The sequence below is a fragment of the Equus caballus genome, chromosome 7, assembly GCF_041296265.1.
Source record: "Equus caballus isolate H_3958 breed thoroughbred chromosome 7, TB-T2T, whole genome shotgun sequence".
Classification (NCBI taxonomy): Eukaryota; Metazoa; Chordata; class Mammalia; order Perissodactyla; family Equidae; genus Equus; species Equus caballus.
The window spans coordinates 69,744,036-69,758,311 of record NC_091690.1 but is presented as its reverse complement, the minus strand read 5'-3'; the positions used below and the strand labels follow the sequence as shown (position 1 = coordinate 69,758,311).

Genomic DNA, 14,276 nt, shown 5'->3' with positions numbered 1-14,276 from the left:
CCATTGCCTGCTGGGGAGAAAAAATCTCTCTGCTACCCTCTTAGATTCAGTGCTTGAGGCCTGTGAATTAAACCGACGAATTAGCAATCAAAAAGGCAGATTTTTATTCATGTATGTACATGAGAGTTCAAAGTGACTCAAGGAGGCAGAATTAGGGGCTTATATCCCATCTTAGTAAGGGATGGGGAGGGGGAGAAAGGGCACTGATGGGAAAAAAAATGATTTTTAGGAAAAATAAATGGTCCCTTAGAAGAATAGATGAGAGATATGATAGTTTTGTGATGATGTCTGTTTTGGTACCAAAATTCCCCCAGGGGAGAAGATTTACGACAGTTGAGTTCTTTTGGGAAGTTCTGCTTTTAGGAGGACACAGGGAGTTCAGGAAATAAAGCCTCTACCTGCATCTGTTGATTCTTAGATGCCTTCAGCTCAAAATAATTTTCATGCCACATGGTGTATTCTGGACGCCTGTATTTCCCCTGTCTAAAACTTCCCAAGAAGTTTCACAAACCAGAAGCCGAGTTGGAGGCTGTGGAGAGAAGATGCGAGTTAGCAGTTGGGAAGTAGGAGATGTGCAAAGGGAAAGAAGACAAAGACATAGACACAGACATTTTGTTTTATGGAAAAACAAAAACTAATGGCTGGAGCAGGTTATAAACTCAGTTTTTAAGTCAAGAGGGCAGTCAGTCAAAAGGATTTCCAGACCTTGGTCTCAAAGCATCTTTAGATGGTGGAGTAAGGATGGTAGTGGGAGTCTCACAGTCATGGCTATTTCCCAGAGCTCAAAGGATTATGTTCTGGTGAACTTCCTGAGTGGCCCAAACTGTTGTGGTAAATCCAATAACGTTATATCAAGTTGTCCAGCTTCAGGAAAAGAGCAGTTTTAGTTCTTCGTGATGCTAAGTCAGAAGGGTGGAAGGAAACTAGAAATGTTAATTACTGACAAAAGGCTCAAGATGGCAGGATCCAGCTTACACAGAGGTGAAAATAGCTCAAAGACAACGAACAAGACTAGAATCTGATAATCCACAAAGGAGGATTAGTGTTTTCCATTGAAGCATAAGATCTCTCTCATAATCCCTCCTATTTTTATCAAAGATAATCAAGGTAAGACTATTTTTGTTTACAAGACAAGTCTAGTCTCATCAAACTTGGCCTGATTGTTTATGTAAGTTCAGCAAGAATAGTAACTGACAACATAGGTCTTTTTAAGTTTGTTTTGCTGGAACTTTTAATAGGAATCTCAGATTGGATTTTTAAAAGCCTTGAGGCTAGGAAGCCAAGCCAAGAACTTACCATCAGACTTCACTTGTGGTACCTACAGATTTGGATGAATTCTTCCTTCTCAAGGTCCCCAAAATATCCTAAGTGTCTTGGGGCTGCGAGGAAGTAGGTGCCCTGATGCACTTGTGAGGTAGGAGCACTGTAAGCCTGGTCCCAGGCCGGTTGTCCAGGAGGGCTTTGTAGGCACTGGCTCCTAAAGTCAACCTTAGTCCCTTAAAACTGGTCACACCTGGTTCTGCGCGCATCATTCTCAAGTCGGACATTCCAGTCAAAGCCTTGGTGATAGAGCCAGTGTTTCCAATTGTGTCTCGTTACAAGGAGAACAAATTCTCATTGAACTTACTCAAATAACTATATTGCCATGAAAATAAGAATATTCAATAAGGGTTTCCAAATTTTGGAGGCATCAGGCAGGGAGAAAAGATAAATGTTTCATTTTTGTTTACAAAGATATAATTTACTAAGTTGCCCTAAGTCATAGATAGGTTAAGAGAAAAAGGGTTCCTTAAATCCAAAAAAATAGAACATAGAAGAACCAGCGGTATTCCGAGCAAAAGTCGAAGAAATCATAGTTGTTCTTTATCAGTCCACTCAGTCCCATGTGATAAATCCAGGTCTTTGTTGATCTTGGGTTCCATTAGTTCTGGAAATCATTATTCAGTTCAGTGGTATGATCTTAAAGTTATGTAAGCAGTGACATCAGAAGCCTGTACCCCAGAGTATCTGTTACAGTCTTTTCCATGCTTCTCTGAGAGAGTCCTTTTTTTTGTTGACAGTGAAGCCTGCAGCAGATTACAAGAGGTTTCAGAAAAGTATCAGTAACACACTATCTGTGAATGACATAAGGCTTAAAATGGCCATGCTTAAACATCTGATGTGTTCATTATAATACAATTGACAAGGAAATTTGGTTGTCTCTGTGACAGTCAACATGTTAAGATAACTGGAGTTGTGAAGGATAACATTATACCAGGACAGATCATCGACAGCTAGGATGAACAAATTTCTACCGGCCGGCCCAGTGGTGCAGCAGTTAAGTGCAAACGTTCCACTTCAGTGGCCTGGGGTTCGCCAGTTCGCATCCTGGGTGCAGACATGGCACCGCTTGGCACGCCATGCTGTGGTAGGCATCCCACATATAAAGTAGAGGAAGATGGGCACAGATGTTAGCTCAGGGCCAATCTTCCTCAGCAAAAAGAGGAGGATTGGCAGCAGATGTTAGCGCAGAGCTAATTTTCCTAAAAACAAACAAAAAACACAAATTTCTAGAAATTTCATATGCTTTCTGAAATATTTATATTAATAACATATACCCATACAAATATAACCTAGAGAGGGTTAACCATCACTTCTTATTTGGCAGTGCTTGCCATGCAATTTAACTTATCAAGTAAACCCAATTAGTTTAACATCTCTCTTTTTACGAGTGAGACACCAACTCCTTTGAGATTTTCCAGGGGTCCTCTGGGAAAAGTCAGAGGTCAAGAATACTTCATTTAGAATTCTATTTGGGGGAAGACATCTCTAGGTTTGAACACCTGATTAAAGAAGATCTCATGTGACTGTGAAACACTAGTTACCCACGTGACTGGAGTGACAATAACTACAGTCTCGTACTAGGAGCAGACCAGGAATCCAAGAAACTGTCCTTTTAACAGAGAATTTCAACCTCCAGTTTTGCATCAGTACATTACTGAGCTCATTAAAATATATATATATATAAAAATATAAATAAATGCATTCAACCTTAGCCTGATATGAATAAGGTCTTTGCCCCCCCACTTCCCTCCTCTTTCCCCCTCTCCCTCCCACCCCTCCTTCGGCAGACCCTTTACAACTTGCTATACTCGCTCAGGTTTTTCTCCTTCACTTTGCTCCTCATTCTGGAACAACCTTTAAACCACCACCAAACAACTACTTTAGGACCAAACTGCTTTCCTTTTTTCCTTAACAACAACACATCCTTCAGACTTTTCAGACCTTTCTGATTGCCTCCCTTCTTTACTGTTTCTAGTATTTTCATTTACTTATTGAGTAGAGTTCTTAACCCTTGGTAACCTTAATTTTTAGTGAAAATGAAGTAGACAGTTGTGATCTGTCTGTCACACAGCAGCAAATGAGGAAGTAGACATCTGAACTGTCACACAGCAGCATTCTCTAGGAGATTAGCAAACTTATGACTAAACCACCTCTATTTCTAGAGACACGTTTCTTTATAGTATAGTTTTTGTGGTGAAAGAACATGTTTATTAACAGACCCGAATATCTTTTAATCTCTCGGTAAAAATAAGTCAAAAGTAGATAAACTTATATTTAGTAATTAATGTTTCAGTATTTTATCTTATTTGGAAATGACCTACACCAAGATATAGATACTGCTTCACTTGAAATTCAAATGGAAGATAAAACTCTAGCTTTGGACCATAAACTTTCACCTTGGGTAATGAAACCTTGCCATTGTAGGGGAGGAAGACATGTCCTCTACCCTCTCTGGGTTCTTCTGGCCAGAGAACGAATTAAATTCACATGAGACCAAATAACAGGGGAAAATTAAACAAAGCTTTATAACTTGTATACATGGGAGAGGCTCAGGCAACCTGAGCAACTCGCCAAAATGGCCGAAGCCACCATCTTAAACATCATCTTCAGCTAAAGGCAAAGGAGGATGTTGGGGGTGGGGGGAGTCAGTTACGGGAGATTATCAGACAAGTACAGTAAACAAGAGTCAAGTTATTGTGCAGATTTAAGTCCTTGCCTTCCGCATTGATTTACCAAGAGTTTCTAGAGATAAGGTCATCCCTCCCTTCTTCCTGGTACAGAGAGGGAGACACCTTTACAGAGGGAGATTTCCTTTACAAATGTAAATATCACTTAACAAAGGGTAAGTAAATTCTACTTTTCAGAGTTTCTTCCCTGTCTGCAGTTTTTTTAAAAGTAACCAGCCCAAAATAAAATCCTCATGCCAAAGAGACATATCAGGTGGCCAATTCCAGTCCCCCACATCTACTACGGTTTCTATCTTTGGCAGTGACCAAAGTGCCATCTACAAGACATAAAACAAGTTAGAATTCCCACAACTCACCGTTTCCCACACCACAGCTTTCCTCCTCTTTTTGAGGTGACACTGGTTTATAGCATTACGTAAGTTTCAGGTGTGCATCATTATATTTTGATGTCTATGTAGATTACATCATGTTCGCCACAAATATTAGCTTTTCCAGCCAAGCCGGCTTGGATGGGCAGTTTCCATCACTGCTTCACTGCTGACCATATGGTAGATTCTTCATCAAGTCCTTCCTTCATGTGTCAGGGACAGACAGCCTTGCCTGGACCAACAGACAGATGCTGGCAAGAGGTGAACCAGGAACCCTTGCTGACAGAGAACACGAGAGAATCTGCAAAGCAGTTTGGACTGTGTTTTGTAAAGGAGATGACTGAAAAGGAGTTAGGATTGCTTTAATTTCACCTCTAAGCAGTACACACCTTTCTAAACCAGCCTGCCACACAGACACAGGCATCCATTACTTGATTTAACACATTTTTATTGAGCTTACTCTGGGCTCAGCTCTGGCATGTGTTGACGCAAATAATCTGTAACCAAACTATAAATCAAAATTGGGGTGAGTTTATTGTAAGCCAGATCTGAGGACTATATAGCCTGGGAGAGTCCTTTCACAAAGGAATGGAACACTCCAAAAAAGCGGGAGTGTACAGAGCGGTTATATACCGTCAAACAGCATGCATCACATAATGATTGGAATGTCCCTTTTACAACAGTCATGAAACTGCCTAGCTGGCACAGTGATTCACACAGCAGGTGATGAACAGAGCAGGTAGCAGGTCTGTGGTCTCCAGCTGGGTGGTCACTACAGGTCAGCAATCAATCCCTAGCCTAGGGAGAGATGCTTGCCCTTAGGGACACGCCCATGTGGGGGGAAGTTACATCTTTCTTTATCTTAAAGGGCACTGTTCTTGTCTTTGGGACATGGTAAATACTTAAAGCAGATGGACAATGCATGCTCAACGGCCACATCAGGCCCTTTTGGAAAACCAAGATCAGGCCGAATTAGTTTTACACCAAATGGCTTCCTCAGATCCTCCAGTATATCCTATTGCTTAACATTTATTTATCACATGTCTGGGATGTTCCAGCTTTTTTTCTGGCTTCAGCCCCAGGCTGCAATGCAAAATGGGTCTACCCAGGTGAGAGAGAAAACAAGAGCTGTCTGACGTGGTAGGGTGGCCTAGTCTCAAAATAGGGCTGGATTCTCAAAGGACAACGTAAAGAAAGCATAAAAAGAGAAATAGGATTCATTTCTTGAGCCCTACTATATGGGGGCCATAAGGCATAGTGACATTCATTCAACAAACTTTGGAATGCTGTGTCCGTGTTAGATGCTAACAGTACCGTGCAGAACAAGACAGATGCCTCACAGCACTGACAGTCTAGTGTCTCACAAATAATGGTGCCAGTTACATTTGGGATAAGTGTCATGGAGGAAGGGTATAGAGACCTCTGGGAGGGGGCACTAGCGAACTGGAGAAGGGAAAACTTCCCTGAAGATGAACATTATGTTAAGAACTGAAGGATGAGAGGAATCAGGGAAGGAAAAAGAGGTTGGTTATAACAGAGAGAGCAAGAGGAGAGATGAGCAAGAATTAAGTCACCCAGGGCTTTGAAAGCCATGTTAACAATTTGATTTGGGAAGCTCCTGAAAGGGTGGAGAATGGCTTACAGGGAGCCAGTGTGGATATAGGGATACCAAATAGAAGGAGAAGGCAGCAGTCCGAGTGAGAGAGAGTGATGGATGGTGGCACTGGACATAGAAAATCAAATATATCTGAGTTACATGGGAAAAAGATTTGAGTTACGTTATCAAGTAAATCCGGGATTCACTGAGTTTGAAGTCTGAGTGAGATATCTATCCTAGTGGAGAGCTTAAGGATAGTAAAAAGTGGATCTGGAGCTCAGCTGAGAGATCTGGGCTGGAGATATAAAATTGAGAATCAAAAGTATACATGATATTTGAAGCTATGGGAGTAGATGAGATCACAGAAGAAAAGAGGGTCTCAGACTGAGTACTAGAAACCAAAACCATTTAAGGATTAGGTAGAGGAATTTTGATGGACAAAGTCACCTCCAGCCAAAGGAAGCCTGGGGTGAGGGCCTGAGCGCTCATTCCTCAGGGTCTGTGGATGCCACCGGCTGGGCTGTGTACAGCTGTGGCTGTTGGCAGGGCTAGCTACATACGTGGTCCTTCACGTGGCATCAAGGATGGAGGGCAGTAACCTTGACCCAAGACGGCGCTGAGGCAGCAGGATCTGGGTTGGAGTCCATTGGCATTAGTCCTATCAGGGTGCGGTTACATACTCTATATCCTTGTCGGTGTCTAAAGACCTGGCTTAGGATCCTGGTCCCCCACTGAAAAGCTGTGTGATTGTGGCCCGGTCACTTTACTTTAACTGTCGGATTCTACATCTGTAAAATGTAGGATTGTCTTAAAGGTTAGCACCATGATGTAGCATGGACTTAATCATCTTGGGTTTTCTGAATAGGATTCTTTCTGTAAGAGTAAGAGTGCCTGGCCTGGGCCTGCCAGGGGTACCTCAAAACTGCTGGACAAACCTGAGGTGTCAACCCCTCTTCCGGATCCGTCTCCCACTACCAGTTGGACCTGGAACAAGAGACCATCTGACTTTCCTTCCTGGTCGTCAGGCACCGGTCTGTGCCCACAGAACCTGTTTGTCTTGGAGATGGGGACAGGTTCCTCTGCCTTATGCCACCCCAGTTTTTCAGACTAAGGTGTGTCAGACTAAGCACTGGACTGGTAAATTTTACATGAAAACCCCCACGCATTGTAAAGGGGAGGCTGAAAAGGAGTTAGGTATGCGTTAATTCCGCCTCTGAACAGTACATGCCATTCTGAAGCCACCCTGCCACACACACCCACTACATACATCACACTCACTTCCTCCCCGAGCACCCCAGAACCTTCCTGCAGAGGTCACAGCTGCCTGTCCTCAAGTTTACTTTACTCCAGTAAACTTACCCCCATTTAACTTTCTCCCCCCTTCAATTCATCCCCAAACTTCCAAAAAGACATTTCTGCTAAGGAGAAAAGATGAATTTGGGGGGCTTGAAGAAAATGAGTTAACAAAATTAAGTCATTTGGGGGGCCAGCCCGGTGGCATAGGGGTTAAGTTCGCACGCTCAGCTTCGATGGCCCGGGGTTCACCGGTTCAGATCCTGGGCGTGGACAAGGCACTGCTTGTCAAGCCATGCTGTGGCAGACGTCCCACATGTAAAATAGAGGAACATGGGCACGGATGTTAGCTCAGGGCCAGTCTTTCTCAGCAAAGAGAGGATTGGCAGCAGATGTTAGCTGAGGGTTAATCTTCCTCAAAAAAAAAAAATAATAATAAGTCATTTGGCCAACCCGAATAGATGTCGGCTCTGTGCCAGCCTTTCTCTGTCAGCCATGAGTCAGTCTGGAGAGGAATATGGTCAGGTCCCTCCCTGGAGCTGACTCTTGCCCTCACTTAGCTCAAATTTAATTGGTGTTCCCATCCTTTTTCTGTCCTTCACCCACCCTGAAGTTGCCAGTGAGTCTGGGCTTCACTAATCCTCCAGATATATCTCGCTATCTCCATCTGAAACCTAGCCTACCCTCGAGCCCCCTGCCCAACTCTCCCCCTTCCTCCCACCACTCGCTTCCCTCCTCGTCCTTGTCTCTCACTCTTCTCTTATCCAGACATCCCCCCTGCCCAGGACCCTCAAAATTAGCAAGAAGGACAAGGAGCCTGAGGGGTGAGCATTTTCACAGAATACCCAGGAAGTCACCAAGCTAGGAGGACACCATCCCTACCACTCTGACGGCCCCTGCCAGACCTGGGCCTCACCTCTCTCCCACGATCACCGTAAGAACCCCCACCGGGTTCCCTGCCTCCAGTCTTGCCCTCTCCAGCATCTATACCAGCAGGGGCTGCTATAATGGACTCGAAAACAGATTTGGACTTGTCGGAACTTTCAAAGGATCAAGGTAAAAGTCCAGGCATAGCATTCCAGGCCCTTCTCCGGATCCCTCCAATCTATCTTTGCACTTTCAACTCCCAATATTTACCCCTCCAACCACATTAAACCTGGAATATTTCCCAGACACGTCCTGTTTATTCCCACCTCCGTACCTCTGCCCGGAGTGCCCTCCCCCTCTCTACACCGCTCCTTGCCTCCTGGGAAAACTCCTGACCGCCTCAAAACTCAGGTGGTAGGTTAAATATGGCCACAAATCTTGGGGACTCTTCCTCACCTCTTGTATCTGGGCTGGTCTTTGACTTGCGTTGACCAACAGAATGTGGTGGAAGTGACGTCATGCATGTCCTGAAGCCCAGGCCTCACAAGGTCTTGTAGTCTCTGCGTCGTCCACCTCGGAACCTGAGGCCACCAGGCCATGAAGCAGCCCAAGATGCAAGAACACAAGGAGAGGGAGGCCCAGCCGTCCCAGCTGAGCCCAGCTCCCAGCTTACACATTACCTGAATAGAGACACATGAGACAGTCCAGGTGGGTCTAGCACAAGAACCTTCTGGGCAACCCACAGAATCTTGAGAAATAAGAAATGCTGGTTGTTTCAAGCCATTAAGTTTGGGGATGGTTTGTTACACAGCAATAGATAAGTGATACAGTCCAGTTCTAACGGGAAGTCTTCCCTGACCTACGCAGGTTCCCTTCTCCAAGCTCCCTCTCCGTGTTTTGGACACATCACATCACTTGATAACCATTTAGTATCTGGCTCTCCCAAGAGATGGTGAGCTCTTGAGGACCAGGACTGAGTCTGCTTCACCTCTCTCCCAGCCACTCACAGTGGTCATGGAACGAAGCCCTTCAACACTTGCCAAATTCAGTATACTCAGATGTCATTAACGTGTTCAGAAAGTATGTCTGTCTGAACATTTTACATGCAACTCACTCAACAAACGTTTTAAAGCACCCCCTATGTTCACAGAACAGGTCCCGGGCCCTGGAGTTGCCCTCAGTCTAGCAGGGAAAACCCATCATTACAACACAGCACTAAAGGGTCATCGCTGGAGGAGTGCAAGGCAGCTGGTGGGTGGAGGTGTCAAGAAAGCTCTCCTAGAAGAGCTGACATTGAGCTTCCTCAGGAAGGGTAAGCAAGCAGTCTCTGCTGGAAGGAAGCTTGGAGCTGTCCCCCCTTCACCCGGCCCCTCGGGAGGAGGAGGGATGTCATGGATTGGTCAGGTTCAAGAATACTGAAGTACGCCACCCTCCTGGGGGTGGGGCTTCAGGGTGTGAAAGAAGGGGGTCAAAGGTAGGTTCAGTCTGGGGACTGCCTCTCTCTCAGACACTCAAGGTAAGATGGGGGCTTGGGCTTCTTCCCACGGGCAAGGAGGAGCGTCTTCTCCTCCTCCCCACTCCCCTCTCCTTAGAGCACCAAGCAAGAGCCAGAGGGAGGCCAAGGGCAAAGGAACCAGGACAAAGCCCCTGGGTTAGGGCTCCACATGGGGGGTTGGGGCCAAAGGGAAGACAAGGTTTATTTACCTGCCATAGCCACTGTGCATAGGGTCCCGAGGAATACCTTGTGTTCGTAGGGGGCTGGTGCAGGACCTGGGAACCTGCATTCCAGTCATTCGTCTCTTGGCATCAAGCCAGAGGAGGGAATAACCAACAGGAACTTTTCCTGTTTCTGGGAAAATAAGGGGAAAAACATTCCAGGCAGAGCAAATAGCATTGTAAAGGCAAGCAAACCTCTATGTGGAGCAACGAACAGGACAGGAGAGGATGGCGATAAGAGTCACAGAGGAACTTCATAAAACGCTGTGTGAGAAGGCTAGACTTAACCCATAAAAAGATGGTCTCCTCTGCCCCGTGAACACTCCTGGGTTAGGTGGTACTTACTGTGTGCCGGGCATGGTTCTAAGTGCCTCATGCCAATCAACTCACGTCACCTCCTGAGGTGCCAAGATAAACAACTTGCCCAAGGTCCCACAGATGAGGGACCCGAGGCTCAAAAGGGTCACATAAGTGGCAGGTCTGCACTCTTTCACGAACACTGCGGCTCTGCAACCATGTTATCAACAGGGACACAGGGTCCATTCAGCGGGACTTACCAGGAGGTTTCCTGAGGAGGCGGGACTTGAGCTGAGTACTGAGGGTCCATGGATCAGGGTGAGCAGAGGCCAGGAAAGCTTAAGCTGCGGGGGCTCCAGGGCACTTTGAGAAAAGCAGGGAATCCAGAAAAAAGAACCACAGAGGGGACGCCCAAAGCTTCAGAGCGGCAGCATCCGGAAACAGTTCAGCAAACCAGCGCCGCCCTCAGGACAAGGCCTGGCCCAACTTTTGGTGCCCTTTATATCAAAAGGCAGCATTGATCCACGTTCCTGGATGAAGTTTATCAAAGTAAACGCAAGTCTGACGGAGACAAATTACTGTTGAGTTAACACTAAGATGGTTTTTGTTTCTGGAGATGATTCTACATGGGGAGAGGAGGTAGAGAAGGCTTTTTCATCATTTTTTTAACTAGCATCCGTCCGGCACTTTAGCATTGACAAAATCATTTTCTTGCTCTTTTTTTTTTTTATTTCCTTGAGTGATGAGTGTTGACTTTCTCAATTTTTCAGATGAGGAAACTGAAACCTAGGAGGTTCACGAATTGAAACAAAGGCGCACAGGCAGGAAAAGAAGCCCACTCAGGCCCAGTTATCCAGACTCCAAATCCTGTTCTTGTTCATTCTTTTATTCTCTCATTCATCGCAAAAAAATGTACCACATGTCCCACGTGTGCCAGGCACGGGACGAGGCCCTGAGCACATGGTGATGGCAAAACAGCTCAGTGCCCCTCGCTGTCTCTCTTCTCTCAGCGCAGCGAACACTGAGGCAGGCCTACTTAAGAGCTCCGGGAACCCACCTCCAGGATTTCTAACGGACTCAGCGATCCCACCAACACCTCTGCCAGGTCTGTTACTTTTCTTTGTGATTAACTGCTGCCATTGTTCACTAACACCTGCTTTGTGCTCATCTTGTGCTGGACATTGTGTGTGGACTATAACACCCAAGCACTAGAGAACAATGCTCTCCAGTAACTCCTCTGTGTGCTAACGACCCAATCTCAAATTATTTCTCGAGCACATAGTTTGTGCAAAGTGTTCATTTAACAAATATTTATTGGTGCCTCTGATAATCATAATAGCTAATATTTGCTTACCACTTACCATGTGCCAAGTACCATGCTAAATTCTTTACATACATTATCATTTAACCTTCACAATAACTCTTAAGAGATGGGTATTAGCTTAAATCAGCTTACTCAGCACATGCAGCTAGAAAGTGGGAGAGGCAGAATTTGAACCCAGGCCACCAGTATTTTCCATCACTATGTGGTCCGGCCTCCAATCCTGTGCAGGTCACTAGGGAGACAGCGGAGCACAACACAGGTGCCATCCCTCCCTCAAGGTGCTTACAGACTAGAAGAGAAGATAAACTTTAAACGAATAATGCTCTGGTCTCCTTTGAGCCACATTAAAGCTTTGCCAAGGAGATGCCTCTTCAAGCGGACCGAGAGGAGGAGGCTGTGCCGTAGGCGAAGGAGGGGGACAGAGGTCCATCCAGGCAGAGGGACACACCAGGGAAAGCTTCTAGGGAAGGAGAGCTCTGCCTGACGGCCAGGGAAGGTGGGTGGCAGTGGGAAGCTGAGGAAAGGAGTGAAGAGTGGCATGGAAACCTGCGTTGTTCACAGGTTCCTCCAGCCGCTGTAGCGGGGGATCGGGTGAGAGCGAGAGCGTGTGCAGAGACCCAGCGGGACCCCCTCCTCCGAGCAGCAGGTGCTAGTGTGGCCCAGCCCATCGATGGTGCGAATGCAAGGGGACAGACTGAGGAAATACTTTGGAGTTAGAATTGGTCAGCTTGGGTGGGGCGATGAGGGAAGGGAGAGAGCTGTTATCCAACACAAACACAGGTTCATTTACCTGCCGCAGAGGAGGGCCAATAGCTGGAGCGTCAGACTTGTGGCAAGGAAAAAGAGGTTTACCATCGAAGGGCAGCCAGAGGAGGAGATGGGAGGTAACACTCAAATCCACCTCCTCAAAGGGAAAAAGGTAGGGGTTTTAGGTAAAGGAGGGGGGAGCCTGCCTGGGACTGTAGGTAGGGGAGAGGAGGGGAGCCTGTCCTGGGGCTGTAGGTAGGGGAGAGGAGGGGAGCCTGCCTGGGGCTCTAGGTAGGGGAGGGGAGGGGAGCCTGCCTGGGGCTGTAGGTAGGGGAGAGGAGGGGGAGCCTGCCTGGGGCTCTAGGTAGGGGAGGGGAGCCTGCCTGGGGCTGTAGGTAGGGGAGAGGAGGGGAGCCTGCCTGGGGCTGTAGGTAGGGGAGGGGAGGGGAGCCTGCCTGGGGCTGTAGGTAGGGGAGAGGAGGGGAGCCTGCCTGGGGCTCTAGGTAGGGGAGAGGAGGGGAGCCTGCCTGGGGCTGTAGGTAGGGGAGAGGAGGGGAGCCTGTCCTGGGGCTGTAGGTAGGGGAGAGGAGGGGAGCCTGCCTGGGGTTGTAGGTAGGGGAGAGGAGGGGAGCTTGCCCTGGGGTTGTAGGTAGGGGAGGGGAGCCTGGCTGGGGCTGTAGGCAGGGGAGGGGAGCCTGCCTGGGGTTGTAGGTAGGGGAGGGGAGGGGAGCCTGTCCTGGGGCTGTAGGTAGGGGAGAGGAGGGGAGCCTGCCTGGGGCTCTAGGTAGGGGAGGGGAGCCTGCCTGGGGCTGTAGGTAGGGGAGAGGAGGGGAGCCTGCCTGGGGCTGTAGGGAGGGGAGGGGAGGGGAGCATGTGGCCTTGCTGTTTGGGGCCTTCCCCCCAGCCTACTTTGGCCTTGAAGACTGAATTTCTTTCCCCTTGACTTGACCTTTCTGGTCAGTTTTCATCTTCAGCCAGTGTTTGGCCTTGTGACGCTGAATCTTGACGTCTGGACCTTGACATCCTGGTCTTACAGGAGCAGGAAGTATACACACTCCTATACTGAGGAAAGACAGAAAGAAGCGGTTAGTTTTAAACAATAGTTGATTCTGCAGGCAGCACAGCTGCTGTTAGCAAAGCTTATCTCAAAGGTTTTGCTCCACTGAGATTTTTAACTCCTTCCTTCTCAGTTTCAGAGTCTGTCCCGGGTTTTGGCTTGACTACAGGGTGGTCAGTGGCACTCTGGGACCCCTCTGGGAAGGAAGGTGAGCGCTCCACACCCACCTGGGTTGCATCTCAGGTGGCCGTGGATCGCCCAGGCAGCTGTTAAGTACTAAGTGGTGGCTGGACACACGGTTCTGGAGCCTGGTGGTCCTAAAGGGGAAGGAGATCATCTTGAACAAAGGTGAAGAGGGTCTAAGACACGGCCCTGGAGACCACCCACTACTAAAGGTCGTCAGAGAGGAGGCAAAGGGCAAAGGGCAAAGGGAACAGAGAGACAGCGTTACAGAGGCAGGAGGGGCGCCAGGAGAGAGTGGCGTCTGAGAAGCAGAGAGGTGTGGCTCTCGAGAAGGCAGGGCCCAGCGTGACTGAGTAAATACAGGACAGACCGTGGTGGTCTGGAATTTGTCCTGGGGGGTCTTCTCGAAGGCAGGGGTCCGGGGCACCTGCGCAGGTGGGGGGCAGTTGGACGCATGGACGAGAGGGCCTGCCTTGGCATATCTGGGGAACAGAAAATAATACCAGCAGGTAGAAATAGAAGGAAGTGGGGCCAGAGGATGCAAAGAGATTAGAATATTGGTGCCATTCATTGACTGGCCACTTTATGCTCATTTAATGCTCCCAACATCCCTGCACAGTAGGAGGTTACTAACCCTTTGTTATAGAGGAGAACACTCAGCCCCAGAAATCAGCAATGACTTCTTCAAGTTGGTACACATAAGCGGTGATGCCAGATTTCTGCCCTGGGTCTGAGTCCAGTACCATCACCGCATCATCACCATCATCAGGTGGCAAGGAAGGAGACAGACTGGAGAGGGGCAGGGCTGGACAAGGAG

At 47.6% G+C, this 14,276-nt stretch overlaps 1 protein-coding gene and 1 long non-coding RNA gene across 9 annotated transcripts in view; one reads left to right on the top strand and one right to left on the bottom strand.

The window, feature by feature from the left end:
- Positions 1-80: 80 nt before the first annotated feature.
- LOC111774332 (uncharacterized) lies at positions 81-10,574 on the bottom strand. Of its 3 annotated transcripts, none has more exons than XR_011441041.1 (5): positions 10,409-10,574; positions 9,840-9,984; positions 8,592-8,815; positions 1,297-2,522; positions 81-529 (listed from the first exon to the last, which is right to left on the bottom strand). It is a non-coding gene; the product is annotated as an uncharacterized lncRNA (long non-coding RNA). The 3 variants fall into 3 exon arrangements; XR_011441040.1 differs by lacking the exon at positions 81-529 and adding an exon at positions 4,367-4,679 and having other exon boundaries at positions 1,618-2,522; XR_002809287.2 differs by lacking the exon at positions 81-529 and having other exon boundaries at positions 1,206-2,522.
- Positions 9,590-14,276, top strand: part of B3GNT6 (UDP-GlcNAc:betaGal beta-1,3-N-acetylglucosaminyltransferase 6) — an 18,591-nt gene continuing 13,904 nt past the window's right edge. For 2 of the 6 annotated variants that reach the window (XR_011441036.1, XM_023645668.2), the window contains exon 1: positions 12,039-12,391. Coding sequence is in view for 1 of the 6 variants with exons in the window: in XM_023645668.2 (XP_023501436.2) it covers positions 12,143-12,391 (249 nt within the window). In the remaining 5 variants the exon portion in view is untranslated. Of the gene's footprint in view, positions 9,652-10,918; positions 11,254-12,038; positions 12,392-14,276 lie in introns of those variants that run through there. The other 4 variants (XR_011441038.1, XR_011441037.1, XR_011441039.1 and 1 more) reach the window with 4 other exon arrangements.